A 27,949-nucleotide genomic window follows, 5' to 3' on the forward strand; every position below is an offset into this window, starting at 1 on the left:
GTGCAGTTGGAGAGGATCCGGCAAGCAGACTCCTTGGAGAGGATCCGGGCTATTCTGAATGATACCAAACTGACAGACATTAACCAGCTCCCTGAGACATGACACCCTGATAGCAGGATTCTAACCTGCATTTTGGGTTTTTAACTCATCTTTAGAATATTTATTATTATTTAACTCTTAACGGAAGAAGTCACAGCAAAGGAAGACTGAAGAAATGCAAATCTGGAGGGAGAAGGCTGCTGTGTGCAGGGACAGCCAACACCTTTCAAAGGGAACACTAATAAGACACTGGACTCGATTCCAACAGGTGTGGGATCAGATGAGGTGCCAGAAAAGTTGCTGTTTCCTGCCTGCTTTCTCCAACATGGATTTTGGAACATATTTCCTGACATGAAAGCAACTTCCCAATAGTGTTTGGAATTACGTTTTCTGTTCATACAAACCGGGAGAGAGAAGTTTCTTTTTTCAGTTGTCTAAGGCTTCATCAGTAGCAGTGTTCAGCTAGCAGAGAGGTGTAGTGTGCTATATGAGTATTTTATATTAAAATATGAAGTGTGAGAGCAGGCCATTGGCTGTTGATTGTATTTCCCTTGCTCAGTGCATTTTGTTTCCTTTTTACCATTTTATCTTCTATTGGAAGACCTTAAATGCTACTGAAACTTGCCTGAGAACTATAGGACCATGGCAAGCAAAAACAATTAAACAAAATTAGAATCTGAATATTTGGCTGAGGCCATATATTGGAAGTTGAATTTATGGAAAAAAGCACAAACAACCTTGGAAGCACTTTGCACACCGTGATGAACTTCCTGGGCCCAAAGGTACCAGGGCAAATAACTGGCACCATCTACCCTTTCCAAGTGTTTAGTTACTGGATCAGTGGTGAGAATAATATTAATAAAACAAGCTATCTCTGACATCTAGTACACATGTATAAATCTGCTTATTTTCAGCCTGCCGCAGAGGCATACTATTTATTTTTTTCAGTGTCACATTTAGAATGGTGATGGTTTACAGATCTTCATATTTTTGTTTTACAGTTTAGACCTAAAGTGTAAGCAACTGCTTACAGTGAAGCTGGGAAACTTACTGGTTTAGAATCTGCTTCACGCTTTTCCGAGAGTTGAGATTCCTTTGGAACAGGCTGTTGAGCACAGACAGCTTTATGAAGCAGTGCAGAATCAGGAGTGAGCTCATGTACTGGCTGCAGGCTACCCGAGAGCAGCCAGTGGCCACCTAACCATGCTATTTAACTTGTGCAGTTTCAAAGTAAAAAATGTTTTCAAGTAATTTTTGTGAGTGGTGTTGGCTTACAGCTGGTACCCAAAGGAACATTATGGGAGTGAGTTAACTAGACTTTTCTGGTTTAACTACCATCAATTCATAGCGTAAATGGACTTTGTTAGTAATGAGTCATTATGAATTTGCCCTCAAGATGTTTGTTACTTTCTTCTTTTAATAAAACAGATAAGGCCTACTTACCCCATAAATAGGTTACTTTTATAATCATGAATTTAAAAGTAAATATGAATTATGGAAACGTGCTAAAAGCTTGCCAATGCATGGAAAAATTAATTGGCTTAAAGTCCCTTGTATAGTGCTACTTGGTTTAAAAGGAATATAATATCCTCATTGAATTAAAAGGATTATTAATTATAATGGGATTAAATTAGATTTAAGACTAGTCCCTGGACCCCAAGCTGATTTGTTTGGATCACCATTGGCTACAGTTGAATGGATAATTCATAATCATACTGAACTGTGTCACTCCCAGTGAACTGTTTTGCTGAAACCAAGTATCTTACAGATCTTTTCTCCTGAAGCTGGGGATTGTGCAGTAAAAGCATCATGACTAGGGTACTGTTTAGAGTCTGTAACTTGTGGCAAATGTAAACTGCTGGGATCCACTCAATTGAGAAACATCCTAGGGGAAGAGAAACTGAAATGCTGGGTTGAATGAAATAAAGTAATGCTGCACCACCAGGTAAGCAGCAGTTCTTTAAAGTCAAGTCAGTTTTCTGCATGAGAGAAGGTTTGGTGTAGGAGCTGACGTCACCAGGAGAGGAAAGGTTGGTCTAGTTTCACACACCTTCCTGTACTGCATTCAGTCTGTGTAGACCTGTTCTCTTGCATGTCTGACCTGGCTTAACTCTAAACTGTAACATACCTTATTCTGTGGCTTTTAATTGGCAGTCACTTGGTCATTTCTAGGCATATTTACCTTTCAGAACTTAAGTAGGCAGATATGAAAAGATGACCTAAAGCCAAGGACAAACTGTATGCAACAGACCACAATGTTCCTTTTCTTTTAAGGTGCTAGAATTTGCACCTCCTACCCACCAAGGAGACAGACATAGCCAGACTCAACTCTGGAAGGTATTGGTGCCTGTGAGGAAATGAGCCAGCAGAGGACGCTGCAGCTGTAGACCTTCAGCTCTGCTCTGAGCAGACTGAGTATCTGTGTTGACTGTACTGAGGCATGCCCTTAAGAAAGTGTTCAAATTAAAAGAGCTGCTGCTGAGTAGAGTGTGTGGCCTTTTCCTTTGCATCCCAGGGTTCTGGTTCCCTTCAGAGGCACAGTTTTGGTACTGCTACTTAAGATGAAGATGGACCTGGCAGTGTTCAGCAGGAGCCTGTGTCCAGAATTAAAACAAACCAACCAACCCATAGACTTTAATTGTAAAGCAAAGTCAAATTTTTGAATAAAAATTTATTCAAACTTTATTTGAATAAATAAATTTATTTAACAGAAATAATAACAAAAAGGAATAACAAAAGAATAACCACACCAAATCTTATCCAAAATGCTCCTTTATAAATTAAACAGTGCTCCCTGTTTGTTTTACAGCCTTCAAGTTATGTTCATTCCAGGTGGTGTCAGAAGGTGACATGATTTCGGATGTCATTGATTTGCTTCACCATTTCCCTTATGTGTTCACCCCTGCAAAATCATCAAATGAATAAGATGAGCTGTCATTGCTGAGTTGTAAGGACTCCCACCATCCTAGACAGGGTCTCTCTGTGTAGCCCTGGCTGTCCTGGAACTTGCTCTGTAGACCAGGCTGGCCTTGAACTCGGAGATCCACATGCTAATTCCGAATGCTGGGATTAAAGGTGTGCTCCACCATGCCCAGTGAGTTGTAAGACTTCAAACTCTTAAGTGTTGCAATAGACCTAAGAATGGCTTTGCTAAGACTGAATAACCTCAAAAGGTTTCAGTTGGACAGCAGTGGTTTTCTGTGTAGTGCTGGGGTCTAAACCCAGGACATCAGCCACTGAGCCCCAGCCCAGGAACATTGCCAACCATAACTGGGATGTTCTTTTGATTATTCAACAAAATTATATTATAGGAAGCCACTACTTTCCATTCCACCATATACTCTGTCTTTTGTGCCCCATTCTGCAAGCAAATGCCTGGACTCCGGATTCTTATCCAGGCAGACCGGCAGCTTTTGGTATACCGCCAAGGGAAACCTGTCGCACAACAGTAAACGTACTCTTCTTTCAGGATGGACTGAATGCACTTTCGCTGGTAGGCACTGAGAGTAATGGTGGGTTTCTGAGGACTCAGCACTTTTTCCATCTTCCGCTGTTGATAATCTTTTTTCATAGTAACCTCAAGTACCAAACAGAACACAGATATTTTGACTATGGTTTGCACACATTTTTACAGTATTTTACTGTTCACACTTTATAAAACTATTCCCTAGATTACTGCACCCATTCTTACCTGTTTGATGGCGTTGCCTAGATGTCGCAGTTGATCAGGTATCAGCTGTAACTCTTTCTTCATGTCTCTCTCACTGTCAGAGAGAACTGGGAGCTGAGCATGAAAACTGTGAAGCACTTTTTTCATCCTTAAGAAAAGGAAGGAAATGTGAGTAAAGTGCTAATTACAAGAGAAACAAAGTTTGTAGCTCAAGAATTTGGTGAGGAGACAATAGAGAAGGGGTCAGGGGACAGTGTCCTCTTTCATAGTACTTCAAAGGGTTGGGGGATCCATTTTACTCTATAGGTGTGTGAACACTGGCAGTACCCAAATACTTGTGGCATCATTAACCCTGTGTGGGCAGGAAACTGGATGCTTCATGGCCCCTGACCTGTTCATGATATCTTCTTGTTTTTCTTTGGCTTCCTCATATTTGTCAGCTAAGCGCTCAGCCATTTCCCGGAGACTTTTCCTGAAGAGATGAGAAACCCTTGGGGGTCCGTATGATGTGGCACAGCATCCTAAGTGAGAATGCAGTCCACTACTCACCATTGTTCTCTCCCCTCTGGGTTTGATACCTACCTTTCCTCTCGACAGTAATTGAGATCTTCGAGTTGTTTCCTCTTTTGGTCACATAATAATTTGACCCTTCAAAAAGAAGCAGTAGTAAAGTTAAAAGGAAGGCCAGGCTTCCATAGACAGTTATTGAGCAACCCCTAGCAAGGACTAGTGGCTGTTCATCACAGGACTCTACCTCCGCTGAATCTCCTCCTTGGCCAGGTCCTGCTTGAGAATGTACTGTTCTCGGAACACCTGGGTGGCTCTGCTGATAAGCTGAAGACACTCCTCGGGAGGGGGAGCCAAATCCTTTTCAGATGATCTTGCAGAACAGTTTCTGTCATTATTCTCATTAGTCAAATAAAACAACCAAATAGACAAGTCCTAGACTAGCTGAAGAGATGTGCCAAGTCCCCTCCCACTGCACCACAGTAAGGACAGAAAAAGGACCAAAAGCAACAATAAACACTTGCTAGTAAGCACAAAGCCATAAGTTCAATCCCCATTTTAACCAAAAAGCCCATCTTAAAATTCATATGCCCTAAATTTCCTACTTGAGAAATGCTGGGTTGGCAGCACTACGCTGCAAGATTCTTTTAATATGCTTCTCAAAGGAGTCTGGAGTTTCAGCCAGAATGCGCAGTGGAGACTCTGCAACTTCAGCATCTTCTTGGGTACAGAGCAGGGGAGGAGATGCTGGGTGGACTGTACTTCTGCAAAATAAACAAGTCAGGTCCACTATGGAGTTATTAGCCACACTACCCAAAACCTAAGAACCTAAAAGAGGAATATGACAAGAATGTGTGTTCTGGCCTGAAAGGTCATCTTGGGGAACTCTGATCTTGTTATTTGAACATTTTGACTCAAAATGCATTTTAGACTGAAAATTCTTTTTGAAAAGATCAAGGCAACTCACACATCCCTTTTCTTGCAAAGGACTTGAGTCAGCAGCACAATGCTAACCACTCCTTTTTCGGGCATAGTTGAGATTTGAGGAAAGCTGGCTGTGGGACCAGATGACTGCTGTGTACAGAATTTACTTCCTCAGAATTTGCTTTCTAAAAATTACATCCAAGAGCAAACATTTCCAAAGACAATTTCCAAGAAAGCTCAAAGGTCTGTGGTCTTTGGCAGCATGTAAGTAACTTACTTTGAAGGCACCAATTCAATTCCTAGTTGGAGGGGCTTTATAAGTAACAGTGTTACTATACCAGTTAGTAGACAACTGGTATTTCAGGCAGTTGGTAGAAATATGATTAAAAATTACCCAGATAAAAAGGTTTCACTTTGGGATTGATGTTTTTATTATCCAAATAGCATGACTGGCTTTTTAAAAAAACACTGGCAAATACAGAAGTGGATGCTCACAGTCATCTATAAGATGGAACACAGGGCCCCCAATGGAGAAGCTAGAGAAAGCACCCAAGGAGCTGAAGGGGTCTGCAACCCTATAGGAGGAACAACAATATGAACTGACCAGTACCCCCAGAGCTGTGTCTCTAGTTGCATATGTAGCAGAAGATGACCTAGTCGGCCATCACTGGGAGGAGAGGCCCTTGGTCTTGCAAAGATTATATGCCCCAGTACAGGGGAATGCCAGGGCCAGGAAGCAGGTGGTTTGGGGAGCAGGGCAGGGGGAGCGTATAGGGGACTTTCGGGATAGCATTTGAAATGTAAATGAAGAAAATATCTAATAACAAATTGGAAAAAAAAAAGGTAGGTATATAATGGATTAAAAAAATTAATCCCTGGAAGATTTGTTTTATTTTTACCTATTATTTGCTTCATGTGCATGTGCACAGCATGGCACAGCACACGTACAAGGTCAGAGGATAGTATAAAGGAGAGTTTCTCTATGTCACATGGTTCTGGGAATTCAACTCAGGTTGTCAGAGTCAGTGACAAGCACTCTTAACCTGCTGAGGCAGCTCTCAGGCAAATATTTTCCTAGTATTTCTTTTGTTTAAAGTTGTTAGAATTTTAATGTCTTTTTTATATAAAGCAACATAAAATTTATACTTGTAATTTTTTTTTTTTCTTATCAAGCAGTGTAACTGGTCAATCTTTAAAAAGCATGTAAGGAAGCCAGGTGTGTGGTGGGCACGCCTTTAATCCCAGCACTCAGGAAGCAGAGGCAGGTGGATTTCTGAATTCGAGGCCAGCCTGGTCTACAAAGTGAGTTCCAGGACAGCCAGGGCTACACAGAGAAACCCTGTCTCAAAAAACCAAAACCAAAACCAAAACCAAAGGCATGTAAGGATAGTAACTGAATGCAAACCCTTCACACTTCTGTCACACTTCTGTCAGAAGTACCTGTTCTGAATGGACACCAAGAGATCGCAAAGTCTCATGTTTTAACACCCCAGTGACTTGGTTTGCATGTCTATTTCTACGTTTATAAGACCTTCCAAGGGAACTGGTGATTACAACTTAATACATAAACTCAGCTTTATACTGTTTCCTCAGAGTTTACATAGTGCAATGTCCCTCTGAGGCTGGCAGAGAGAGGGACCACGCAGACCCTCATGTGCACCAGAGCTATATGTATGTGCAACCCTTGACTTGTTTAAGCCTTTTTCTATTACATGGAGATTAGAAGATTCCTTGGGGCTTCTCTAATGTGTCCAGGAGGACATACAGGAGAATATCTTATACCTGAGCCTGACATGCAACAGTCAACTAAATCCAATCACAACAATGTAGTCCAGTGTCTCAATCCTCTGTACTTGGGAGAAAATCTCTAGCTGGGTGTAGAAAATCACAGTAGTAATCTCAGATGAGGTAAAGCCTGTTCTAGGCCAGCAGGACTGCAGGCTGAGACCCTATCTCAAAACAGAACAGAAAAGCTATGATTCTCAATTACGAGCCAAAAAAAATCCCATGATGTCTAAAATGAAACTTTTTCAGAGATAGTAAAGAAAACAGAAATATTGACTGAATTCAGAAGCCAAAACTTAAACCACACAGCCTCAAACTAGTTACTAAGGGCATTCTCTCCAGCGTTGATTTGGCAGAATTAGAGAGTTATGTGGCAGATACAGAATGGGACTTACAATAAAGGCCGTATGAGACATTCATAGGTACTGGTGATGCAGATCATTGTGGGCCCCAGGATGTCTGGGACGATCCAGAATCCTCGAATTGGAGCTGGCTGCCTGCAAAGAGGTTACAAAGTTACAAAGCAGCAGTTAACCAGAACCAATAGCAACTATATGACTGGTCCAGGCCTTTTGGGGCCTGTGACATCCTGACTGTCAATGCAGTAACCACCCCAAACATGGTTATTTGGAAACATACCTTGATCAGTTTAAACAAAGCTCCCACTTAGTAGCAATCTACAAGCTATTTACCAATTATCTAGGGATACACAGCTTATATGTTTTTCTCCCCAGTAACATCTAAGGCCCATCTATCTCAGTGAGCCTAGTTCAGTGTCTACAAGCTGCTCAGAGACCTAAATGAAGAGAGCTTTGGAATCTTACATACCCAGTGACCCAATACCTGCCACAAGAATTCACTTCATTTAGTGTGCACAACATTGTTTCCTTTGTTTCCTTCCTACTTCTTTCACCAGAGGTGGGGAGAAAACAAGGGTCTCAAATGGGAATTGCTGTCCCCACCAATGTGCTTTATGTCTACATGCCTGTCCTACTTGTGCCTAACCACATTTCTGCACCTTGTGCCATCAACTGCATAGTTTCAAAGTGTCCCATTATGCATGTTAGACATGCTTATAGACAAGCTTGTGTTTAGTTTTGTTCATGAGACATTCCCCACTGTGGCTTGACGGGAAGCTTCATTGTGCCCAGTCTGGCTTCCTTTGACTTGTTCTTTATTTTGTAACAGCAACCATGTATGAGTATACAGTGTATATACAAGTGCCTATTGGCACACCTGTGTGTAGGCACAGCTTCAGTTTGGTCCCTTGAGCCAGGGTTTCACTGAGCCAGGCTGGCAACCAGCAAGTCCCAGTTATCATCCTGTTTCTGTCCCTACTGGAGACGGGGAACCAGTACTTGGCCATACCTAGCTTTTTTTTAATCTATTTAGAAGTTTGAGCTCAGATCTTAAAGCTTGCTCAGCAAGTGCTGTTATCCACAGACACACCTCCCCATCTCTTTTTTCTCTTTTTAAAATAAACTTTAAGAAGAAAGAAAAAAAAAAAACCTTGCAAATAAACATCACACACTAAAATTAACCAAAGTCTATACTTCTCAATAAACTTTGTCATACAGTTGTCAGTATGTAATCCATATATAAAAATGTGCATATACAACATGTAACCAGTACTAAAAAGAAAACCAAGGCTACAGCTTAGTGATAGAATGCCTGCCTAGCAAGGTCCAAGGTTCGATTTTAGTACCTTGAAGACAAAAGGGGAGGAGGCAGCAGTCGCAGCCATCGAAGCCTACATGTCCATCCTTCATAAAGGTAAACCACTAGCCCCATCTCACACTGCCGTGTCGCGGTTGCCTCACTTTCATTTTATGTAGTTATTCATGTGCATGGGTGTTTTTCTTGCATGGTGGGTGTGAGCTGTGGTTGGAAATGAAGCTGGGTGCTCTTAACTGCAAAGCCATCTCTCTAGCCAAATATGGCTATAGTTCCCTGTCCACTTTTTAACCTGGCACATTTTGCTGTCATTCCTCAATCCTTCCAGTAGAGTGGGGAGTCTCTACTCTCCGGCCTGGCAGTGCTTATCCAATACTACTTCGTCTTCTTGTCAATAGTCGCTCCTTGGCGTTCATCACAGCCCCGCTCTGGGTTCTCCTCCGTTCTCTGAACCCCTTGCCTTCCTGGCTCTTCTGCTCCACTCAGTGCTCACAATTAATTATGTGTTGCTTGTTTATCTCAAGTCTCTTTTTCTGACTCCAGATCTTTTCTTAGTCAACATCTGTCAGAATCACAGGTTCAATGCTGACATTTTTATTATTTCCAGGCAATTTACAAACTTTAGACCCATACACATAAATGTGTATTAGGCTCTTCTACTTTAAACATTCTAGAGGGACATCTTCCCAAATCTGCTCTTCTGCATCTTTTTTTTCCCCCCCAAAGGGGAATGAACATCTGTTCATTCACACAGACAAGGGACCTGGGGACCATTCCATGCACCTTTCTTTACTCGTCACAGTAACTGAATATCCACTAGGCACTCTTACATTCTGAGTATGAAGGCACAAAGCCAACAGAATCCTCATAAAAAGTAAGAGACTGCCTTTGTAGTGCACACCCACACATGAGAAGGGGGTGGGGTGTGGTGTGTGTGTGAGGGGATATGCTACAAAGAAAGCCCCAAATTAGCCTGGAGAATTAAGGGACCCTTCTCTGAAGAAGTAATTTAAGACAAGAAAATAAAAATTATCTAAGAGAAGATGGCAAGCTGTAGTTGGGCACACAGGACGTGGTGAGGTAGCTGTGAAGCACACGAAGGCTTTAGATAAACAAACACCTGGTAACCATGATGCTCCTACAAGTAAAGAAGGTTCTTCCTCACCTGCACGGCAATGGCTTTGTACAAAGAATGTGCTCCACAAAGCATTTCTGCTCAGCAGTGAGTTCTTGTAAACTATCCTTATCTTCTTCATCTACAAAAGAATGCATTATAGAAATTAATGTACTTAGACAAAGCTCCAAGTTCAAGCACTTGTCATTTGTTAAATGTATTTAAGTTCTTGTCTCAAGTCACTACTTTTCACAGAGGGCGCCCTTCTCAGACAAAGCCCAGCTGAACAGTTATTGAGAGCTGCTGGTTACTGGGAGAGGGTGAGCCAGTTTTCATAGTGTGTGGCTCCCGGGAGATGAGCATGCCCTATGCATGGTACCATATACATGAGAATACAGGCAGCACAATGTGAACTTAGGCCATTAAAAAAAAAAAAAAAAAAAAAAGACAGTTGGGAGGGGGCTTAGGGCTTGAGAAATGGATCTGAGAAGAGTTAAGGAAACCGTGTGTGTGAGGGAGTGGATATGATCAAAATACACCTGCATGGACGAGTCTCAAAAAATAAATATATTCAAAACGGAAAACATTTCAGCCTGCCATTCAGGTGTTCGCTGTCAGGTTTGCATAAGTGCTCTTTATTTGCCTGACAAAATTCCTTTCTAAAACTAGTTTGTTGATTTTGTTGTTTTACGTAGTGTGGAGGATCAGTCAGTCTTCATGTAGGCGAATGACCTACCATTGAGCCATATTCAGGCTCTTTGATTGTTCTTAACACTGACTATAGTTTGATTATTTTGCTTGGCTTTGGTATCACAGGTTGAGGTTAACAGTACTGTTTTTTTGGGAGAAGCTCATGGAGAATCAACATTTTAAATGTAAAGTCACTTGGTTTAGGGCATTCCAGTCAGTTCTGAAGTCCATCCATTTTACCTAGGCCTCCTAATTTCTATAGGCTTAATAGTAATCTGCCTATGTTTTCTGACTATAGTAATTTTAGGGTTTTTTTGTTCTAGTATTTGGTCTGTCTGGCTAAAGGTTCATCAGCTCTGAAAATGAGCCTTCTAAAGAACGCTTAGGTTCACTGATTCTAATGTTTGCTTCTCCAAACTACACTTTGTCAGAATCTCTGAAACTTACTGGGAAATACAGAAACTTAGTAACTCACCCGATCCAAGAAATTTGTGCAGTTTGTGAATCCAAGTCAGCCCCACACTGTGCACGCCAGCTTCATGGCTGCAGTGGTATCTCGAAGGACACTTGGGATCTGCAAGTGAGACCATCAAAGATACAAAGATAGCAACTAGGAAACAAGAAGAATTTACCCCAGTGGCTTACAAACACATGGTGATGAAACCCACTGTCTACAGGATTTTCACAGTTGTGCACTGTTGTCAGGGACTTGAAAGTTTTTAATCTGAATTCCATTCATTCTCTCTTCCTCTCTTGGTTTTCCGAGAAAGGGTTTCTCTGTGTAGCCCTGGCTGTCCTGGAACTCACTTTGTAGACCAGGCTGGCCTCGAACTCAGAAATCTGCCTGCCTCTGCCTCCCAAGTGCTGGGATTAAAGGTGTGTGCCATCAGTACCTGGCTTGAATTCCATTTTCAAATTAAAAACAACAGACATGGTCTGGAGAGATGTCTCAGAGGTTAAGAGCACTGGCTGCTCTTCTGAAGGTTTTAAGTTCAATTCCCAGCAACCACATGGTGGCTCCTAACCATCTCTAATGAGATCTAGTGCCCTCTTCCAGGGTGTCTGAAGCCAGCTACAGTGTACTTACATATAATAAATAAATCTTAAAAAAAAAATCAAAAAAAGAACGGGACCCTACACATCGTATTAAGATTCTACAGCTCGGGACTTAGTAGAAAGAGGGCCATTATCCCACTGGGGTCCTCTGACGTCTGGGATTGACTTTCTTGGATATAATCCTGTATGGCTAAAGATTTTTGTTTTAATCTCTGAGAATGAGACCTTCTCAGAACCAAAAGCTGTATGCTGATGACAACTTTACAAAAATCATAAACTTGGAATTTTGTTAAAAGAAACTAGTTATACATTGGGAACAATACCCAGAAGAGTCCTATAGAAATCATCATAAAGATGGAGCAAAGGAAGAACAGAGGTAGAGGAAAGAGGACAGAAAGAAACCAAAGGAGATACCAAAGAACCAAGCAGAGCAAGAAAAGGTGGAGCAATGTCCCAAGAAAACATCAGCCAGCAAATCCCTTGTCCACCCTGTCTGGCCAAGTTCAAGTTAGGAAAACTCCCCAAGGTGCAAGAATGGATATGCCAGTGGTTTTGTAAAAAGGTAGAAATACAACAGAGAAGTGTCTAAGTGCAAGTGGAGAACATACAAGAGGGCTGTGTGTGGTGGTGCAAGCCTGTTACACCAGCACCCTATAAAGAAAATGGAAGCCGTGAACTGACCTTAGAAAGGATTTACCAATAAACTTACTTAGAAGACATTAAGTCACACAAAAGTAAAGCTTACTGCCTCTGCTAGGCAGTTTAGAGAAGACAGCCTTGGTTAACAGCTGCTGAGCAGAGTGGGCCTGGTCTTCGTGGGGAGAACTTTTGACAGTATTTTATGTTGTAGAGCTCGTCATTTGTCCAAAACCAAATCTTGGAATTTCTGTTTCTGCAAAACACGTTTAACTGTTCCAAGTGTAATTTGCTGTTGTGGATCTATGAAAGTTGAGGGGAATTTTCTGTTTGGGGCCAGTTCCCACTTGTACATCAGCCAGAACCATTACATGTTATTACTAAAGGAGTTTTCATTTGTTTAAAACAAAACAAAACAAAAGCTGGACAGTGGTGGCATATGCCTTTTTGGAGGCAGAGGCAGGCAGATCTCTGTGAATTCAAGGCCAGCCTGGTCTACAAAGTGAGGTCCAGGACAGCCAGGGATACTCAAAGAAACTCTGTCTTGAAAAAAAAAAAAACACCACAAAAACAAAACAAAACAAAAAAACAAACAAAAGGGTAGCTTGCACACACCCACTGGCACATAACGAGTGTAGTACATGTAACGAGTGTAGTACATGTAGGACAGGTAACGCAGAAGACATCAGCACAGTGCTCAGCACACAGTCCCACCATCAAACAATAAGCAGGTGTGAAATAAGATATCACGTCCTTTACAGCTAGAACCTAGGTTACTTTAGCCTCAAGGGGCTGTGACTATGACTATACTACCATGTTCACCTCTCTTGAATTTCTAATGCTACTTATAAAGATTTATCTCTATGGTTAAGATCTCTTTGAAAATTATATTTATAGTGTATGCATCCAGGTGTGTGTGTGTGTGTGTGTACGTGTGAGAGAGAGAGAGTAACAGGGCATGCATGTGGAGAACACCTTTCAGACAGCCGTTTCTTGCTTCACTATATGGGTGCGGGGGATCTAACTCAGGTTGCCAGGCTTGGTGACAAGCACCCCAATCCTCTCAGCCACTTTGCAGCCCTCCTCTTTTCTTTTTGAGACAGGGTCTCATGTAGCCCATGCTGGCCACAAACTTAGCTGAAAATGGCCTTTAACTTCTGACCCCAAGTGCTGGGATTACAGACATGCGGTGGTGCTGGGGATTGAGCCCTTTCTAAGCCTTGTCAGTGTTAGCAATACTTGTCCTTAGCCACATCTTCAGCAAAGCTAAGACTTTAAAAGGAGCTGGAGACGTGGCTCAGAGGCTGAGCAGCAGCTGCTCTTTCACAGGCCCTCGTTCAATTCTCAGCACCCACATGATGTTTCAAAGGGATCTGACACCCTCTTCAGGTCTCCATGTATGTGGTGCACAGACACACATGCAAGCAAAACACCCAAACACGTAAATAAAATGGCTAAATCTAATTAAAAAATTTTCAAAGAGATTAAACATTTTGATTTTGTAGAGATGCTTAGTGATTTCTCTTTGCAGTTGTATTATATAAGGAATATTGCTCTGATATATTATCCGAGAGGGCCTTGAACCTTCTGATTTGGCCTTCTGTTGAGATTAAAGATATGACCACTATGCCAACTATGTTAGGATCAGGAAAAAGTCATCATCAAACAAATGGGTGGCACCAGTGGGTAAAGTGCCCACCATCCAGGCCTGATCCTCAGAATCCATGTAAAATGGAAAGAATCAAAGAGCTGTCCTCTGGTACCCAAACTTCACACACACACACACACACACACACACACACACACACACACACACACACACAGAGTAATAAATAAAATTAATTATGTGTGTGGAGCCACAACGAGTGTTAAAATGAGTTTGCCTAGGAAAGACTGTACTGTATAGTAACTAAAAGTCCAAAAAGAATCCAATTAACTTTTCAAAATTTGAGAGCACAGGAATAACCATAGAGTAAGTAACCACAGTGCTGAGTTAGTGTAAGTACACCGGGTGAACACCTTACCTCTGTGCAGTTTAATTGGGCAGGAAAAGTCAGAGGCAAAGGGATCGTCCTCTCCAGATGCCAGCTTCAGGGCAAGCTCTAACTCAACACACTCAAACACGTACAGAGAAGGGATGAAGTCAGCCCTGGGATCCCAGGACTTTTCTAACTGTTAAAAACACAAAGGGGAAACAAAGACCGAAATTTAGACCTCTCATGAATTTGAAAATGTACACAAACACAGAAACAAAAAAAGACAGGTCACATAGTCCTTTCAAAAGTTTGATCAGATAGTCGTACCCTATCCTTAAACATCTCTCTCCCCTGTTAACCTTAGACAGCAATAACAAAAACATCAGGAGCCTGGGGAAAAGCTGGCCTAGTGGTCCAAAGATTTGGCCCAAAGGTCAAAACCTTTGTTACCAAGGACTAGACTATAGAAATCAAGCTGGGTGTGGTGCATGCCTTTAATACACAGGAGGCAGAGGCTGACTGATCTCTGTGAGGTCCAGGCCAGCTTGGTCTACGTAGCAAGTTCCAAAACGGACAGGGCTACATAGAGAGACCCTATCTCAAGAAACCAAAATTTAAATAAGACTATAGAGGCCCAGAATCACCATCGACAGTGGTGTTAAACACTGTAACCTCAGCACTAAGTGGGAACATTAAAGCAGGAGGGTTTCAGTCACAGACCACCTTGGTCTGTACAGCAAGCTTAAGGCCAGCATTAGACACTTAGTGAAACTCTGTCTCAAAAGTCAAAGAACAGGGCTGGCTAGATGGCTCAGTGGTTAAGGGAGCCAACTGCTTTTCTCAAGGTCCTGAGTTCAAATCCCAGCAACCACAAGGTGGCTCACAACCATCGGTAACGAAATCTGATGCCCTCTTCTGGAGTGTCTGAAGACAGCTATAATGTACTTACATATAATAAATAAATAAATCTTAAAAAAAAAAAGTCAAAGAACAGGTGTAAGAGAAATGATGGCTCAGAGGCAAAGTGCACTGTCTGCTCTTGTAGACCAGCCACTTTCAGTTCCCAGCACCCACATGACAACTAACTCCAGTTCCAGCAGAGATGCCCTTTTTCTGATAAATTAAAAAAACAAAACAAAATAAAAAAACCTTGAAAGCTTACAAACAAGCATGGTCTAACCTTTTATTTATCATGTATCCATATACACAATAACCTACCCATGTGCTTTATCTGCAAGTATGTCTGTGTACCACTCCCATACCTGGTACCCACAGAGGCCAGAAGAGTGTGTTAAGATATCCTGGTACTGGGATTACAAACAGCTGAGCTGTAGGTGTTAGGAATTGAACCTGGGTCTTAAGAGAGTGGCCAGTGTTCTTATCTCCTGAGCCCCCTCTCCAGCCCCAAGAGCAATCTTATGTTTAGAGGAGTCAACTTACTGGTGCAAGGTATAAACCCTTAATACAAAGGTCAGAAACAAATACAGTTTCATGGACTCTAAATTAGGCAAATTTCTTCTTTCTACTTGGACTCTCAATTATTCTTATATAAAACATATAATTACCAAAATATCAAAAGTACCATATGTAAGCTAGAATTTCTCATGATTAAGCAGTCAAAGTGGCCCATGAACTATACCTGCTATTAGATATGAAATATAGCAACACTAGCCTGTTACTTACCGTTTGGTCATCTTCTTCTTCTCCCTCTAGTACAACACAGTGGTACAGCATTCCTGACTCAGTCGCAATTACTAAGATATTTGGAACACAGGGCAAACAGAGTATAGCACAGGCATCGTAACCGTAGTTATCTTCAGCTGCAGGATGCATAGGCAGTGGGCCCAACAGCTTCCCAATATTCCCTGGGCTAAAGGAAGAATAAAAGCACTATCAGGAAAATGCTCACAGAAGGAGACTGTCCCTACTCTCCTTTCCCAATCACATTCCAACGGTGGTGACTCTTGGTCTGAGATCATCTCCTTGAAAGGAAAACTGCAGTGCCTGAAGAGATTCCAGGTTTTTGTTTTGTTTAGTTTCTTTTTTCCTTCCAGACAAAGTACAAAGTAGTCTAGGTTGCCTTAATTCCTGACCCCCGTTACAGCTTCCAGAGCTAGGATTCCAAGAGAATCCATTATGCCTTAGAAGACACTAGATTGTCTGTGAGGCTCGGGGCAAGACTGGTATCTATTGTTAGTGGTAAGACTGGAGGTTCCATCCCTGTAATTACTACACCACCAGACAAAACAGAGGGACAGAGGGCTGCATAGACGGCCCAGTGGTTAAGAGCACTGGCTACTCTTGAGGACCTGGGTTCCACTCCTAACACCCACATGTGGCTCATAAATGTTTGTAGCTCCAGTTCCAGGGGATCTGATGTCTACTTCTGGCCTCTGCCAGCACTGCATACACATACATACATTTAGGCAAAACACACATATACATCAAATATAGATAAATTAAAAAAAATAAAAAAAGACAAGTTGCCATTACACAGTCCAGGCTAGCCTTAAACTCAGGACTGCTGTGTCAGCCTTTGGTGGGATGGAATTACTGGCATGTACCAGCACATGCAGTCTGGTTCCCATTTGCAACACTCCACTGGTAGTACTCTAGCAAAGATCACCTATGATTCTAGTTGCTGAATCCAAAGGTTTAACCTGACCTGCTGTATCACCACTGGTTAACTGTTGTTGTCTGATATTCTTTTTTTTAGACAGGGTCTCTCTACATAGCCTTGGCTATCCTGCAACTTGCTCTATAACCTGTATAGACTAGGCTAGATTCAAAGTCACAAGAAATCTACCTACCTGTCTCTGCCTCCTAAGTGCTGGAATGAAAAACACATGACCCCATATGCAGCTGCCTAACCCTGTTAATGCTCCCGACAATTTTGTTTCTGATGTGCTCTCTGCCTCTTTCATCACGTCCTTGCAGAGTGCTGTCTCATTTTTTTCTCTTGTTTTCTGGGCTCAATGAATAAACCTAAGACCAAGCCAAAAAATAAAACACCAAAACCAAAAAAGAAACCCCAACACCAAAAAAGCAAAACTCATATTTAAACACCACCACCACCACCACCACCACCACCACCACCACCACCACCACAAAAACAATGCTAAAATCCCTCAGGTGTCCCAGGTATAAACATTCGCCACTCGAGTCCCTCACCAGCCTTCTACTCTGCTCAGAAACCACTCTGCTCTTTTAGAACAGACCTCAGCATCTTCCTTACTGAGGCAGTAACTCCATCAATTTTTACCTGCACGGCAACTTCAATATTTGTTGTTTTTTACCTGAATTCACTGCTTGAGATCAAGATGTCGAGTCACTGAAACCTTGACTGGCATCTGTGCTTTTGCATGCTCTACTCTAGGATACCTTTGTGACTAAACTGCTCTAACTGTTCCTTGATGTTTCATTTATGCCTGCTTGAGACTTGTTAAGTCCCATACTACAAAAATCCCCCTAGCTCCTATACTCAAAATAATGTCTGTAATGTCTCCTTCCTTTGAGCACTTACTGCATCCCACTACTGGGGAGTGAATCCTATGTCTGTGAGTATACATGCCTGTTTCTCCAGGAGTTCAATGTCAGATTACATCTAATCATACCCACTCACGATGCTTGTTTACATAAGAGAAGCAATGCCTTTTCAGTTCATCCTAACCTTACAACTTCCTTAAATAAACAAGGAAGTAGGTAATCAAATAAAGTGTGCCATTTCTCATCTATCCCTCAGATACAGAGATGTGGATCTTCCTTCAGCAGAGTGGCGATGCAGACAGCAACAGTGGCTGCTGCCTTCCTTACCTGTGTAACAGGCTCACGTAGGTAAGGAAGGTCTCCCCATTCTCATACAGGATGTACAGTGGATACGCCACCACATCTCTGTCTTTCTGTTCAAATATATTCTTTGAGACGGTTACCAGGGGCCCGAAGTCAAACGCCACTGCAGTCTCTCCTAGAGACGCTGTATATGCTCTTCTGCAAACAGAGTTGAAAAAAAAAATGTTGAAAACAAAAATTATTATGAATAAACAAATTCTTATAAAATTTGTGAAAATTTTTAATTTTGAAATAGTTTAAACATGGAGATACAAACAACACATATATAGAAGTATAAGAAATGGAAGAAAACATGAAAACCTGATAAATACAAATTTATTCATTCCATAAACACTTACCATTTACTATGTGCTATGTACTGTTCTAGGTTCATAAAATATATCAGCAAATTAAAGAAAGGCTCTGCTCTTGAGTGAAGATAAAAAATAATAGTTCAGAAAATGATTTTTTTGTTGTTGTTGCTATTTTTGGTTTCATTGAGACAGGTCACACACTCTTACAGACTGACTTAACCTGTAACAATCTTTCTGCCTTGGCCTTCCGAGTGCTAACATTATAGACCTGTGTCATTTTTCCTGAAAGAACGTGGTGTTAGAGAAAGGAGGGCCGAAGGGTGTTGGTGGGAGCACTATTTAAAGTAATCCGAGTGTCTCCAGAGGAGCTACTGTGAGAACCTGTCTCAAAAATCAGAGCAGGAACTCAGTGGGGAAAGGTACTTGACTCCAAGACTGACAGTCTGTTGGATCCTTGTGATACTCATGGCAGAGGTTGAGAACTGACTTCTTGAAGGAGGGATGAACACACACATGTATGCAACATGAGCTTATTTATGTACACACACAATAAACAAACAAACATAAAGAGACAGACAGACCGACTGACTGGAAATTAGGTATGAATGCTTACTCTGGCTTACAACATACTAAGCAATCTCCTTTTCCTGGTACGAGTGTTGGAGTGACGTTTTTGTACCCTGTGTGAAGATGTGTCCCTGTCCTTCCTTGCCTGCCTATGGCACTTTCTGACTGGTTAAAATAAAAAGCCTACAGCCTATAGCAAAAGGCAGAATAGTAAGGTGGGACTTCTGGTCAGAGAGAAGTCACATGGACTCAGAAGTCAGATGAATGAAACTGAGGAGAGGTAACAAACCAGCCAAATGGCAGAACTTAGATTAGTATAAAGGGGATAATTGAGTCACAAGCTAGTGGGAAACGAGCCTGGCATAAGGCCTAGGCATTCATTAGTAAATATAAGCCTCCGTGTCATTATCTGGGGATCTGTGGGCATAGAAATGGTTGATACAATCACATACCCAGGGCCTAGTGCCCTTTAGGTAAGTACTCTACCTAAATATAGTCTATAACTATATATATTAAGCTATATTCAAGGTTGCTGGACAGTTTCTTTTGTTTAAAGATTTATTTATTTTATTTATATAAGTTAAGTATACTGCAGCTGTCTTCAGACACACCAGAAGAGGGCATCAGATCCCATTACAGATGGCTGTGAGCCACCATGTGGTTGCTGGGAATTGAACTCAGGATCTCTGGAAGAGCAGTCAGTGCTCTTAACTGCTGAGCCATTTTTCCAGCCCCTGCTGAGCACTTTCTAATGAATGATTCATTTCACTCTGTGAAATAATCCTAAGAAATGAGCTCTGCCAATTTTTTATATTCATGGAATATAGTTACAGAAATTAAGCTTAGTACAACTAGAAAACTTTTCCAGATGCCAAAGTAGGCAAGTGGTTGAGGCTTGATTGCAACCAGGTTGGGTGACTGATACCAGAGCAGAGATCTGGTTTTGTTTGTTTGTTTGTTTGTTTGTTTTTTGAGACAGTGTTTCTCTGTGTAACAGAGCCCTGGCTGTCCTGGACTTGCTCTGTAGACCAGGCTGTCCTCAGAGATCCACCCATCTCTCCCTCAGAATGCTGGGAACAAAGGCACCATTACCACCCAGCTAGAGCAGAGTTTTTTTTTTTAGAGCAGAGTTCTTATCACTATATTTGCTCTACTGCCTCTTATATACATACTGTGCCTATCAAAAACAAACAAAACCCACCTACCACCCAACTAGGTTAGCCCCAGAAATATACCACAGAACAGAAAATGCCTTGACTCTAGAATAGGATGACCTCTGAGCTAGGTCCTGCCCTGTTATGGAAATGATGCATTGGAATTTAAGCTGGTGCCCTATTTCTTCATATCATTTAAGTAAACTTTCAGTGCTGGGACAGCCAGGGAGTAAACAGTTCCAGGCTATAGCAACCCCTGGCTCCCAGCAGTAGAAGAGATAAATGCATTATATCCCACTCAGGCTCTCAATATCCACACACTTGAAGAGCAAGTAAATGTAAGTTTACAGTAAGCGATCATCAACAATGAGAAAAGCAAGACTGCAGGACAGGAAGAAACCAACACAGATTTAAGTATATCAGCGCCATCCCACGAGGACTGCCAGTACTGAAATGATCAAAAACAGGATAAAGATGCACAAAATACTCAAGACTATGTTTAGAACAAAGACTAAACATGAAGATAACTAAATGAAAAATCCAGAAATCTTGGCACTAGTTTTCATTCTAAGCATGTGTAGTCCACGTGACCATGTGCTGTGCGAATCACAAAGACTCATCGGGAGGCCAGAGGGTTTGGTTTGGAAGTTCACAGGGTGATTCCATTTGTGGTAAGCTTAAGCCAGGTTGTGTAGTAGATAAGAAAAAAAAAAAAAGAAAGAAGCCAGGAGCACAAGATAACCAAAAAAAAGTCAGGCGTAGAGGTACACACCCTTAATCCCAGCACTTGGGGGGCAGAGGCAGGTGGATCTCTGTGAGTTTGAGGCTAGCCTGGTCTACAAGGCGAGTTTCAGGACAGCCAAGGCTATGTAGAGAGACTCTGTCTCAACAAAAGAAAAGAAGAGAAAAGAAAACAAAAGACAAAACACCTGTTAATCAGAATGACTGAGTCTATTCTGTCACAGAGCTGGGAGTTCAGCAGTGAGCTTCACCCACACAGAGCACACTGCTTAAGTCTCCAGCCCAACACTGTGCCATTTTTAGAACTGTTCAAATTTTATTATGCATTGTTCCTGCCAACTGTATTTTAGAATTATCTCAAAAAGAGATCATGCTGTTAGTTACAGTGACATTCAGACTTGTGACTTCTTGTTATAATACCACAAGTATTCTAAAACTTAACTCTGGAAATTCTTTGTAGTTCTGGTAAAACTGCATTTATAGTCTCTATAAACTCAGTATTTTGTGACACAAATAAAAACTTACCCTTTATTGAGTATTAAACTTTCCTCTTCTGCTTCTGAAAGTACAATCACCTTAGTGGGTGTCTGGGGCTCACGGAGAGAATAAATTCTAGGAAAAAAAAAAGTTCTCTTTGAAGCCAGGCAAGAGTAGCTCACACTAAAATTCTATCATTTGGGACACTGAGGCAAGAGGACACCAAGTTACAAGCTACACCGGTTACAGAGCAGCATGGGTTACAGAGTAAGATACTGTTTCAACAAAATACAAGTTTTCTTTCATTTCCAAGAAAAGGAGCCCCTTCCCCCACATACTCAGTTCTTAAGGATTTTCCTACCATCAGCAGTTAAGGGCGCTTGATGCTCTTGCAGAGGAACTGGGTTTGGTCCCTATCACCTCCATGGAGGCACACATCGTTTGTAACTCCAGGTAAAGAGGATCCCTCCTCTTCTGACATCCTTGGGTATCAGACATAGATACAGTATACATACACACAGGCTGGCAAGACACCCACACACATAAAATAAACCTAAAGTAAATTTTAAGAGAATTTTTAAAATCTCAAATCACCAGTTCTTTTTTTTTTTGTTTGTTTGGTTTTTCTGTTTTTCGAGACAGAAATCCGCCTGCCTCTGCCTCCTGAGTGCTGGGATTAAAGGCGTGCGCCACCACACCCAGCAAATCACCAGTTCTTAAATCAGCTCTTTGTCAAACATCTTGCTATTCCTGGCAATACTGCCTATTTCCTCTGCTTAACTACATAAGAGGGAGGTTTATGAGCTGAAGAAATGCTATCTATAACAACATATTTTGGGGGAAGGGGGAGGAAGAGAGGTAATAGTGTTAGGGGTGGAACCCAAGGCCTCAACCATAGGTATTTGACCACTGAACTACATTTCCCACATTTATCACAATTCTATGGCAGCTACTGCATGTGACTGCACCTCTACCCTTTCTGTCTGGAGAGCTTTGTGTAGTCATCTCACTGTGGCTCCTGGCTGGCCAGCTTCCCTTTAATCATACCATGTGTCTTTGTCTGCTAGACACAAAACCACACAAAGCAGCAACCATATCTTGCTAAGACCAGAAGTGGTTAAAATGTATTTATATATCAAATATTCAGAAGACTGAGTGGTATTTAACCTGAAATCTATAAGATGCTTATTACAAAAAGACTCAATATTGTGTCATCCCTGTTTTCTCAAAGAGCAGCATAAGCGTGAACTGTTAGCCTGGCAGAAGCAGGCAGTCCTCAGTTCTAGGCCAGCTTGGTCTACAGAACAAGTTCAAGGACAGCCAAAACTGCACAGAGAAACCCTGTTTCAATACCCGCCCCCATGCTCCCAAAAGAGAGTGAACTGTTTTACCAAAATAATTTTAATTTAAAACAACTTATTTTAAATTACGTACAGGTATGTGCTCTTGGAAGCTAGGGGAATCTGATTTCCTGGAGCTGGAGCTTCAGGCAGTGTGAGCTGCTCAATATGGGTGCTGAGAAATAAGCACGCTCTTAGAACCACTAAGCCAATCCTCCATCTCCTAAAACATCTTTTATTTCATAGCATATATTGCTCTTGTTAAAGATGAAAGAATATTCAAAATAAATACTAGCACTGTCATTACTAGAAAATCCGATGTCCATCACTCATCACTAAGTTTTACCTAAGTCAGCCACTTGTCTCTTTCCACTAATAATGTTTAAACTTTTATTCCATTATCAGTAAAATTTTACTTTCATGGCCAGGCATGATGGCCCATGCTTTTAACCCCAGAAGTCAAGAGGCAGAGGCAGGTCAATCTCAGTGAGTTAGGGGCCAGCCTGGTCTATACAGTGAGTTACAGGACAGCCAAGGCTAAAAATAGTGAAACCCTGTCTCACATAAACAAAAACAACCCAAAAGTCACATAAATATTTCTTTAGCACGTGCTCTTAATAATAATTTGATCTAAATAAATATATTCACCGTGGTCTCTTTAGGCACATGCAAATACTGTTGACACATAAACACCGTGTTGGCAAATACTAAGGGACATAAGTGCAGCTAAGCAACCAATGCCGGCAAGGCCCAAGGCTCAGAATGAGAGGATTAAGACCCATATTTTACACAAAACCCTTGCTATTTGTTGCCAGACACCTTTATAGCTTTAGGCTACATCCCCCACTTCCTTTTCTAGCATATACAAAAGATGCTAAAATAATAGATTATCAAGGGGTCCTTGGTAGTACAGAGTAAGGTCTGACATGGGATAATTTTGTTTCCTCTTTGTTAACTCCAATTACAAAGCTAAGTAGGTGACAGGAAAAGGTTCTAGAAGGAAGAGCGAGAAGATGCAGCAGTACCTGTCATAAGAAAACCTGGTATTTAAGTTCTAGCTAAATAAGCAGGAGAAACCTATCAGCCATCAAAGAAATTCTTAGGTGAACCTGATATGTCAGAGCTGAGGGCTTAAGGTGTCTACTCTTCTAGAAATTCTAAAAGGGATATACTAAAGCTTGAAAGGGGGCTGGAGAGATGATGGCTACAAACAAATAACTGCTCTTCCAGAGGTCCTGAGTTCAATTCCCAGCACCCACATAGTGGCTCACAACCATAAGGGAATCTGATGCCCTCTTCTGCTGTGTCTCAAGACAGCTGTAGTGTACTCATATACATAAAATAAATATATCTTTTAAAAAAAAAGATAAAAGGGAAACTAGGAAGAAAGCTTGAAAGGACTACATCTATTTTCTGCAGCTCTTGGAGGAAAACAGGGCACTGGTATGGGTCCATATGAAAACTCATAAAACTTAGGTTAAAAGGATAAAAGGACTGTCAGAATGACTCAGCAGATAAAGGCTCCTGTCACCATGGCAACCTGAGTTCAATCCTTAAGACCCACATGGTGAAAGGATAGAATCAAGTTCTGTAAGCAAGTTGTCCTTTGACCTTCATATGTGGGCCGTAGATGTGCATGCAAGCGCACATGTGAGCATGTGTGTGCACACACATACACATGCCCTTATTTTTAAATGCAATTTTAAAAAAAAAGGACACAGGATATAGTAAGTCTGGGAATCTTCCACCTTGAGTCTAGATGACTGACAACAAAGAAAACAGTGGGGTACAGATGTCCTCAATGACGAGGGAGTTGGGAAGTTAAACAATGTGCCCTAACACACACCATCTGTGCACAGACACCACATTCAGAGATCATTAGCAATGCATGGAACTGGGTTAAACCAAGGTCAGATATTGTACTCACTGCTAACAGGTAGGGTCTTTGTGCCTCACTTGCCTGTTATCCCTGCTCATCTGGAAGGAGCTAAGAGGAAGAGAGCAGCCCCAGTCCTTACACTTTACTATGCGCCTCAGAATGTACTGTACTGTACATTAATGTGCAGTACAGTACTTACAGTGTTGAAAAAGAGGAAAAACTCAGCTTGCCTCTCCACTCTCCAGTTTCCTTAAGACCCAGTTTTGACCATGAAACGGTCATATATATAATTTTAAAAATATTTTCAGATCAGAGTTCTAAGCTGGATACACTTATTTTTTTTGCTTTGTTTGAGATAGGGTCTCATTATGTAGCCCAGGCTAGTGGAGAACTCTCGGAAATCCACCTGCCTCAGGCATGTGCCACCACTGCCGCCCATCAACAACACTAGTTTTTTTGGTTTTGGTTTTTCAAGACAGGGTTTCTCTGTATAGCCCTGGCTGTCCTGGAACTCACTTTGTAGACCAGGCTGGCCTCAAACTCAGAAATCCACCTGCCTCTGCCTCCAGAGTGCTGGGATTAAAGGCGTGTGCCGCCACACTGGCTTTTAACACTAGTTTTAATAACTAAGAGTAAGCTGAAAGCTATGAAATCTCTTTAAGATGCCATTAAAAGTTCTACAATCAGCCTTCATCATTCAGCAGGGAGAGAAGTGCTATTAAAAGCTGTGATGCCAGCACTAGGTAAGCAGAGGCAGGGATCTCTATAAGTGAAGGCCAGCCTTGTGCACACAGTGAGACAATATCTCAAGGAGGGTAGGGAAAGAATGGTTTATAATAGGCACTGAGATAAAGACATCACAACATTCAGTGACTTAATTGTGTTATCCTGAGCAATGACTCAGTAAATAAGCCTTTCCATTCACAAGGTGTAACTAGGCAAGGGAAAGGTTACCTTATCACGTTGTCTGATGTCAACAGCACTATGTGGGGATCCAGCATCTCACTTGGATACCATGCAGCATGCTTCAGAGTCAGAGAGGTAGAGCTGGTGAAAAATCTCTCAGCAATCGGGATGGTGCTAAAATAAAGACAATCTTTAAGAACATTTGTTTGTAGAGCTTGGTTAAAACATGTTCAAACCTACTTTAACACTGTTTCGTTCCTTCTCTTAAGACATTCTGAGAGCATTCTAAGAACCTATCCAAGGAATCAAAGTGCAAATATTTTCTATACTATAGTAATATATTTTATACATTTTGGTTTTGCTGGTTCAGACAGTATCTTGGTATACAGCCTAGCTGAGGCCTGGCCCTCACAATGTAGCAGAGGCCAGCCTTGAACTCACAGCCTTCCGGCTCAGCATCCTGAGGGCTGAGATTACATTTGTGTATTACCACACCCAGTTTATACAATTACAGATGTATTTTGATATTGCCTCTTGTTTGGTCCTTTTACTAATTAATGAAGTAAGGCAACTATAAGGGCAGATGCTATGATGATTATTCTGAAAATAGAAACAGTGATCTGAATAGTAGTAAGCAATTTAAGCGGACTCTCTGTAAGATACAGAGGTAAGGTGGGGTCTGGGCTCCTACCCTCTATCCTTTGCAGTAGACTGTCTCGATTCCCACCTGCCTGGATTTTATTTACTTTTTAATATGTGTATGTGTGCATAAAAATAAGACTGAAAGCTGGGCTATGGACACACTTCTGCAGTCTCAGCACTTTCAGCCTGCAAGTCACAGGTTCACTCCTGTGCTGGAGGAAGCAGGGAAGGGATGTAACTGGCACACTTTGTTACACTAAGTATTAAGTCCCACACATTGTTTTTTTTAAACTTTGAAGTAGCATAAGTATTAATGTAGTTATTTGTCTTCTTTCTGTGATTGAATACCTGGAAGTCTGTCCAACTGCTATCTATACCTTTGAGGGCATGAGTAGTTCATGGTACATTTATGATATCATAGCACAAATTGCAATGACCAGAAAATGGCCCAACATATATAAATGGTGTCTTGTTAACCAGTAGACAATACCATTAATCCATGTGTTTTGGTTCATTTTGTGCATAGTTCTTAAGCTTGTGAACCTAACTCCAAACTTGCAGCTATTTTTGTAAAAATAAGAGAGTGAGATTGTTTCTCTTAATTAAAAATATTCAGGAGTTACAGAGACAAAGTTTGGAGCTGAGACAAAAGGTTGGACCATCTAGAGACTGCCATATCCAGGGATCCATCCCATAATCAGCCTCCAAACGATGACACCATTGCATACACTAGCAAGAGTTTGCTGAAAGGACCCTGATATAGCTGTCTCTTGTGAGACTAGGCCGGGGCCTAGCAAACACAGAAGTGGATGCTCACAGTCAGCTATTGGATGGATCACAGGGCCCCCAATGGAGGAGCTAGAGAAAATACCCAAGGAGCTAAAGGGATCTGCAACCCTATAGGTGGAACAACATTATGAACTAACAAGTACCCCGGAGCTCTTGACTCTAGCTGCATATGTATCAAAAGATGGCCTAGTCGGCCATCACTGGAAAGAGAGGCCCATTGGACATGCAAACTTTATATGCCCCAGTACAGGGGAACACCAGGGCCAAAAAGTGGGAATGGGTGGGTAGGGGAGTTGGGGGGGAGGGTATGGGGGACTTTTGGGATAGCATCGGAAATGTAATTGAGGAAAATACCTAATTAAAAAAAATTTAAAATCCAAAAAAAAAATTAACACAGTATTCTTCAAAAATAACAGCAGGGACTGGGAAGGTGGCTCAGGAGTTTAGAGCACCTGCCGCTTTTGCAGAGGATCCAACATTGGCTCCTAGCAACCTCGTAGCAGCTAAACTCTAACTCCAGTTTAGGAGATTTGACACTCTCTTCTTGCTGTCCAGGCACACAAGCACTGCACTTACTAAATGAAGGCAAACCACTCATACATGTTTAAAAAAGAACGGACAACAATAGTACCACAGGAAGTCAGTGTGCAGGACCATACAAATGCTCAAATGTTTCAATAGTGGCCCCTAAATACATTTCAACCATTTTGGGTCTTAGCAACTTACACAGATAAATACTAAATGAAAATACAACTTACCTACAATTCACAGTTGCTTTTCCACCTTCAAATTCAGAGTCCTTCCCCCACCTCTGAGGTAATTCTAATGCCATAAGTCCTTTACTTCCGATAAGTGCTACATGATGTTGGGTTGGACTCAACAAGACTTGATGGATTTCAAACAAGGGTGGATTAATGCAGAGTAATCTCTGAAAGTAAAACCATTTAGTAAAAATAGTTAATTTTAATATAAATTTATTTCAGAGTTGCTTGAAACCATAATCACGTTTTAAATTTCTAAAGTTATAAATAGCATTCTGAGCATGTACTAACTGTGTCATTAGCTGATTATTCCCCAAGAAATAATCTCTAGGTTCTTGATAGATGACAACACCTAAAAGCACTTGCTGCCCTTGCAAAAGACCTGAGTTTGGTTCCCAGCACCCATATTCTTGGGGCTCATTCATATTCATATTCTCTCTCTCTCTCTCTCTCACCAAACACACACACAAACTGAAAATA

The 27,949-nt window shown here is 41.5% G+C and overlaps 2 protein-coding genes across 9 annotated transcripts in view; one reads left to right on the forward strand and one right to left on the reverse strand.

Annotated features, from left to right (window-relative positions):
- Positions 1 to 2,724, forward strand: part of Rabep1 (rabaptin, RAB GTPase binding effector protein 1) — a 98,382-nt gene extending 95,658 nt beyond the window's left edge. For 4 of the 5 annotated variants that reach the window (NM_001291143.1, NM_019400.3, NM_001291142.1 and 1 more), the window contains one exon: positions 1 to 2,724. In NM_001291143.1, coding sequence (NP_001278072.1) covers positions 1 to 102 — 102 coding nt within the window. In that variant the 3' untranslated portion in view covers positions 103 to 2,724. The other variant, XM_006533750.4, reaches the window with a different exon arrangement.
- The window catches only part of Nup88 (nucleoporin 88), a 26,916-nt gene continuing 1,643 nt past the window's right edge, over positions 2,677 to 27,949 (reverse strand). Inside the window, exons 2-17 of one of the 4 annotated variants that reach the window (NM_172394.3) lie at positions 27,467 to 27,636; positions 25,326 to 25,451; positions 21,201 to 21,287; positions 17,885 to 18,058; positions 15,755 to 15,941; positions 14,120 to 14,267; positions 10,879 to 10,977; positions 9,765 to 9,855; positions 7,321 to 7,422; positions 4,822 to 4,980; positions 4,464 to 4,589; positions 4,292 to 4,357; positions 4,101 to 4,181; positions 3,731 to 3,857; positions 3,498 to 3,616; positions 2,677 to 2,941 (exon numbers count right to left, since the gene is read on the reverse strand). In NM_172394.3, coding sequence (NP_765982.2) covers positions 2,878 to 2,941; positions 3,498 to 3,616; positions 3,731 to 3,857; positions 4,101 to 4,181; positions 4,292 to 4,357; positions 4,464 to 4,589; positions 4,822 to 4,980; positions 7,321 to 7,422; positions 9,765 to 9,855; positions 10,879 to 10,977; positions 14,120 to 14,267; positions 15,755 to 15,941; positions 17,885 to 18,058; positions 21,201 to 21,287; positions 25,326 to 25,451; positions 27,467 to 27,636 — 1,926 coding nt within the window. In that variant the 3' untranslated portion in view covers positions 2,677 to 2,877. Of the gene's footprint in view, positions 2,942 to 3,497; positions 3,617 to 3,730; positions 3,858 to 4,100; positions 4,200 to 4,291; positions 4,358 to 4,463; positions 4,605 to 4,821; positions 4,981 to 7,320; positions 7,423 to 9,764; positions 9,856 to 10,878; positions 10,978 to 14,119; positions 14,268 to 15,754; positions 15,942 to 17,884; positions 18,059 to 21,200; positions 21,288 to 25,325; positions 25,452 to 27,466; positions 27,637 to 27,949 lie in introns of all 4 variants that reach the window. The other 3 variants (NM_001276406.1, NM_001083331.2, NR_075087.1) reach the window with 3 other exon arrangements.

Source organism: Mus musculus, chromosome 11 (assembly GCF_000001635.26).
Source record: "Mus musculus strain C57BL/6J chromosome 11, GRCm38.p6 C57BL/6J".
In the NCBI taxonomy this organism is placed as follows: domain Eukaryota; kingdom Metazoa; phylum Chordata; class Mammalia; order Rodentia; family Muridae; genus Mus; species Mus musculus.